Consider the following 5,988-nt stretch of genomic DNA (forward strand, 5'->3'; position numbering starts at 1 on the left):
CCAAACGTAAAAAGCAGAAGCAGCGGACTCACAGCAACAGCAGATGAAAAGCGAAACAAAGAACATGAAGTGACGCTGTGCTAGCACGCGGGGGAGGAGAGAGAAAAGGCGTATTAATGTCAGGAGCACGAGCCACGAGAGCAGCGAAGGACTGGAAGCACCAGAGAATAACATTAGCCTCAGACTTGGCATAAGAGCTGCGTGGAGCAAACGCAGCAGTGTAAGTGTCCGTCTTTGGAAGTCGCTGCCGTTGCATTTTGTAGACATAGAAAACTGTGATTGTGTGCTTTCAGAGAAAACGAAAAGATTCCGTTTAGCTTGTGACTTTTTGATGCTACTGTGGCCATCCCTGGCGGCTCCCTGGTGCATCCCGTTGCTGCGTGTTTTGCTGCTCCCGCTCCTAGTATGGACGAAGAAGTAGTAACCGCACGCAGGCAGGCTCCAAAGAGCAATTTGCTACATGTGCGCCCTTTCAATGGCCTGCTTCAAGCTGATGCTCATTTGTGTGTCCTGCGTTATTGCAACTCTACCAGCATGGTAATTGACCGCAGCGCAGGCGTGGGAGCTCGCCACAGCCACCGCTACCATTTCGTGCAGATGCTGGGGCCGCTGCTGAGGAACGTTGCTTTTCGTGGTGCCTCACGTGCCTGCTCCTCCGGTTACACTGGAGCGCGTGCTCCTCTTCCTGCTTCGTCTGCTGCTCTAGGCTCGATATTGCCAGCTCCGGGAGAACGTGCTCACGTCGCGTATATCCTCGGGGCAAGATGTTGAGAACACCGGGCAGAATGATACATCTTTTGACACGTTGGGCTGACTGTAAGTACGCCTGAAGTGCTGGCGTCTGTGTACATACGGACGATATTTGTATAGACAAATTTGTGCAAGACCCCTCTACTTTCTCGAGCGGGTTTGATGGCGGCCGCCCACGCTGCGGTTGTTTATATCTGAGGTCGACCCGCAGGTGGCGTGTTCCACAGCCGTAGACAGCCGATTTCGGTATACGTGTGCACACGTGCACTGTAAGGCCGTCATATTCACGTGACAGAGGACGGGCGACACTGCGAAGGCACACCTACTTCATGTGCTTAAATGCACAGACCACATGAATGTACGTGCTACTACTACTACTGCAAAAATGCCCGGCGAGGAGTCGCACCTAGATAATGTCCAGAAACGCATGACTGTGTAAGTTCACATGTTCATACGAGGGCTATAGTGCCTTGATGCTGTCTGCTTTCTATTATGATCCACTCTTGCTCTTCTGGTTCTTCTAATACAGAAGTCGCATCTCAACGATTGTAGGTACGTGAGCTATCTGGCAGCACATCAACACCGCAGGAAAAGGCGCGTTGCACTGCTGAAACCCGCGGTGTGCGAAGAGAGACATTTTTCTGCGAGTCAACCCCAGGAAAACGAAGCCATATACATTCCTTAGCTTGGAGAATTCTCGAGAGAAAAGCAGCTTATTGGAGATAGCGGTCTTAGCATGCCAGGAGTCAAACTTGAATCTGTCGGTGAACGTATCTCTACGTTGACCTTACTGACTGCGTACGCCAATGATATTTGGATGCTAGTGCAGATAGACTTGTTCAGTGCCATCGTGCAACCTGGAATGTACAGTAGATTCCCTGTTGTGACTGAATGGTATCGTTAGGCACGCCGCAAGCATTTCAATTATCCGCGGTAGGCCGATTTTTTCATCCTTTCTGTGTGGCCGTGACTTCACCATGACACCGACATATACGTGCAAAGCTTATTACTACTACTATAGGTTCCAAAACAGTGTAGTCGCTGTCTACTGGCTTGACAGTAATCAGCATAACGGAAAAGAGGATTTCGAGAACAGAAGTCCAACTCTCCATAAATCGTCGAGGCTTTCGGTGTCAAATCACAGATTTGCGTTCTTGTGTTCTGGTCCTTGCGCTTACGTGTACATATATATTACATGCATAGTAGAACACCAGCTATATGGTATGCTACGGACAGCGTATTGTATAGTGTGGCAGGGATATTGATTTTGCCGGCTTTGCTCTCGGGCCCGGTACATCTGAGAAGCTTCTCACACGTAGACGATGTAGCATGTTTCTTCACGTCGATAGGATGTCAGCGGTGGTGCGCTGCCTTCTATTTGTGATTCACTAGTGAACAACTATTGAGCTTATGAACGTAGTGTTTTCCTCTCCAGTGCACCCTGGGAGTCCGTGACATTTGTAAGACTCTTCATCCGTCTGAGGAGCGTTTATGTGGAAAATGGCTCTTCTTCCACACGGTATCAACGTGGATTCGAATGCATTTTGTCATGGTGCCCACGCATTGTAGCAAAACATCTGCGTTTCCTCTTATGTGACGATGGATAGCTGTAAGCGCGAGGCGGCCGCGGAATTGGAGAAGTGGTATCACCGAACACTTCGCACGTCCGGCTTTTCTCGCAAGGCTCCAGGGGACACCGGAAAGAAGTACAGTTGTGTTCTACTGATTTCCCAAGTGACGATACTCGGCTTATGCATGCTGTGCCTGCAATGTTTGCAGCTGTAGCGCTGCACAGTTGCGCGTGCACATATAATCATCTGTTGTGCGTAGCAGTCCTGTGTACCGACATGCCTCTAGATGGGTGTAATTTCTTTTCTACGTCAACCGCTGTAAACTGCAGATCACTTCGCTGCTTCTGCATACAAATGCTTGATGTGTGGTAGCAAGCCTATGGTGACTACCGTCTAACCAACTGCACCATCCGAGGCAAGGAGAGAGAATCCTAACACGCTCAAGAAATACTTAAATAATGGTAATGGGGCTGTCGCGCCTCAGCTCCGCAACGACGCCGGGTGCGGATAATGTAGCTGTTCCAAGATCCACCCTTGTTCCGCATCCTGGGACGCACACCAACAGGTCCTGCAGGGAGTAACGCAGCCGCAGGAGCAAGACTCCCGTAAGATGGTGCGGCAGTTGCTCCAGCGGTCCTCAGCGGATCTCTCTCCAGACAACGTGACATCAACGTTTCTGTAAAATCATGCTCTCCAAATGAGCACTGGTTGGAGAATCGTCGCTTTAAAAATGAGCAGAACCCCAGATGCTCAAACAACTAATGCTCTATTGTCCACCCCTAATACATACCTGTTTGCTTCACATCAGAAAACAATATCATCCTTGCAGATGCCCCACATCTGCACCGGTCCTATATGTGAAGAAAAAAAGCGCCCGTATGCTGTGCATGCACCGGACTCTCGGTACGGACCTCTCAGCCCATCCAGAACAGGCTTTGATGCGTGTATGCACCGCTTTCTGCCGGAACTGTACGGAATGCGGAATTAAGCGAGGCACACGTGCGCCCGTTTCAACCGTACGTGATGTGCGCACACCATCAAAGCGACGTGCAAAGCACCCCCCTACACAAAATGCGCCGCACACATCACGCGCGCTAAGACAACACGTACCTAGGCTCCAACATGCGGACCAAAGGCGACTTGTACAACTTCACGCCATTACAGACTACGTGCTTACTCTTCGACAGTAAAAAGCTGACGCCCGTGATAAAGGATTAATACACCTGCGCAGTAGTGCTGCTTCGCGATACTACTTCTGTTTGAGCAAAGGATGTCCCTTTCTCGCTCTGACAGTGCGCTCTATCTGCCCCAGCGCTGGACCGCTACCGCACATCTGATATTTAGGGCAACTTTTTCGAAGACTGCAGCACACTCAACTCAACGCCTGCCGCTGCTGCCTTGTATGCGCATGATCTTCCCGTCTCACCCTGGCCATGTAATACAGTATGCGGCCTCCTGCGTGCACCAGCGAACTGACCCTTCTTGCACACAAGCGCTTATTGTCCATATCGCTGGCACTGGCGCATGTACTGCAGCAGCTGCCAAGGACATTTTAGCAGTTGTGGCACACGTGATGCCGCACAGCAGCTCTTAGTCCGCGGCACTACTCTTTGCTTAGTGCCGCGCCTCTGCTGCCAAGTCAAAACAAGTACAAGATCGGCCTCTTGCTGGTCTCTAAGCCTCGCGTTTGTGCTGTTGTTTCTTTTCCGCAGGATCGTCAGCGGCTTGAACATACGGCAGAAAGTCCACGCCGCCCATATAAGGCTGCAGAGCGCGTGGAACTTTGACGCCTGTGGCTGTTTGGTAGTTTTCAAGGATGCAACACATACACCTTTGCGTCGCCACCAGCGTGCCGTTCAACATGTGAACAAACGGTTTTGGATCTTGCGGGAGTTGCTTCGGCGCAGCCCCACCGGATTTCATCTCCTGTGTCGCCTCAGAAGACTTCGTCGATTTCTTCTGCTGTTGTTCTTTTTGTTGTTGCTGGGAATGTTGTTCAGCAGCGGCTGCCTTTTGCTGCCGCTGCATGCGTATATCCAAGGCCCGCGACTGGTAGTCTGTGCAGTTAGAGCAAGAGACCAACTCGCGATACTCCCCATAAGCAGGAAACCAGGCTTCTAGATCGTACTTTTTTGCTGCAGCGTCGTTAAGTGCGCCGGAGACGATGGAAACGACACGATAGGGCAGCTCGAGGCTTTGATAAAATTCCTCAGCAACCGATAGCATCTCGTCATGCATACGCCATGACTGTTCAGGCGCGCATAAGCAGAACTGTTCTACTTTTTCGAACTGATGTACACGGAATATTCCCCAGCAGTCTTTGCCGTGTGCTCCTGCCTCCTTTCTAAAGCAGCTGCTATAACCAGCATATCTGATCGGTAGTTGCTTCTCTTCAAGCACCTGTCCACGATGCAATGCACACAATGGCTGTTCAGAAGTTGCAATCAGAAACATATCGTCTCGGTCTTCTTGTTGTTGCTGGTGGTCCTGGGCCCCGCCACCAGCTCCTCCGTCACTCGTTCTTGACGTGGATTCGTGCACACCAGCGGCTGCAGAGTCTGCCGATGTAGCGGAATCTTTTTTAGTGGCAGCTGCGGGAGGACGGTTGGCCTCAGTGCCATGCGGAATACGGTATAACGTTTCTTCAAAGTCTTTCAACTCGGCCGCGCGTGCCATGACATCTCTGCGCATGAAAAAGGGAGGCTGCACCGGTGTGTACCCACGACGAAGCAAGAAATTGATGCCATGCTGCGCTAGCGCCATGTTCAAAAGAAAACCCGGGCCCTTCAAGTAATAGCCGCGATGACCGGCTACTTCGACACCTTTCTTGAGCTCCACACCTCCAAGTCGAGCTAATATCTGATGATGATGTAGTAATCCTCCTTTTGCAGGACTTCCATCACCCTCTGCTGCGAGAGAAGATGGAACTGCATTCACGGCACTAGGCAGCGGATAGCCCCATGTGCGGAGAACAGCATTCTTAGTTTCGCAAAGCGCCACGGGCACAGACGCACATAAAATATTGCCTATGCGATGCAACAGCGATTCTCGTTGCCGCTCAGCAGCAGCTGCTGCTGCAGCAGCCGAAGGCAGCTGCACGTCCCGTATATGAAGCGCTTCTTGCAGCAGCTCTGCCTCCCGACTACCGCCTGCTGGGCCCTTCGCCCCGCTGCCAGCCGTCTCAGCGGGCGCCGTTACCGCTCCATTTGCTTGCGGCGAGGATTGCTGCTGCTGCCTCTGCTTTTTCTTCTCCTCGCCTAGGGCCTTATTCACGCTGTTTAGTTGTCTCTTCAGCTGCTCGAGTTTGAACAGACACTCGCGCCAGCACTTGTCAGCGGCCACAGCGGCGTCGACTACTGCAGGGTCCCTCCCTCGATTCTTTTCGCTACGGCGCACCACCTCCAGGTCACCTCCTTTTTCCTCCCTCAGCAAATTTACATCAATCGGCATCCTGATCCATATATGGCATGAGAAATAACAGTAGCAGTAGAAAGAAAATGAAGTGTCAGTGTGTTTTCACACACGGAGGCGAAGACACAACCACACAGGTACATCCATGCGTGTATATCGACGTACTCATGAACACAAGGACACACTTCTACATACAAAGAGACGCAAATAGACACCTGCTCATAGCAATGAGAAACAATGCGCCATATATGACTCC

General features: G+C 51.3%; 1 protein-coding gene across 1 annotated transcript; it reads right to left on the reverse strand.

Moving 5' to 3' along the window:
• Positions 1–3,995: 3,995 nt before the first annotated feature.
• LOC131478873 (uncharacterized) lies at positions 3,996–5,771 on the reverse strand. Its single transcript, XM_058659486.1, has 4 exons — positions 5,563–5,771; positions 4,940–5,490; positions 4,326–4,879; positions 3,996–4,244 (listed from the first exon to the last, which is right to left on the reverse strand). Exons 1-4 carry the CDS (start codon positions 5,769–5,771, stop codon positions 3,996–3,998), a joined length of 1,563 nt encoding a protein of 520 aa, XP_058515469.1.
• Positions 5,772–5,988: the final 217 nt, after the last annotated feature.

Source organism: Ochotona princeps, unplaced genomic scaffold (genome assembly GCF_030435755.1).
Source record: "Ochotona princeps isolate mOchPri1 unplaced genomic scaffold, mOchPri1.hap1 HAP1_SCAFFOLD_2845, whole genome shotgun sequence".
NCBI lineage: Eukaryota > Metazoa > Chordata > Mammalia > Lagomorpha > Ochotonidae > Ochotona > Ochotona princeps.

Excerpts from the sequence above, each read along its gene's own strand:
- LOC131478873 (XM_058659486.1), bottom strand. The coding sequence starts at position 5,771 with ATGCCGATTGATGTAAATTTGCTGAGGGAGGAAAAAGGAGGTGACCTG. Across the intron at positions 5,491-5,562 it reads CTAGGCGAGGAGAAGAAAAA|CGGGGCGAAGGGCCCAGCAG; the intron begins GCAGAGGCAGCA and ends GACGGCTGGCAG. Across the intron at positions 4,245-4,325 it reads AGCGGCAGCAAAAGGCAGCC|ATGAAATCCGGTGGGGCTGC; the intron begins GCTGCTGAACAA and ends GCGACACAGGAG.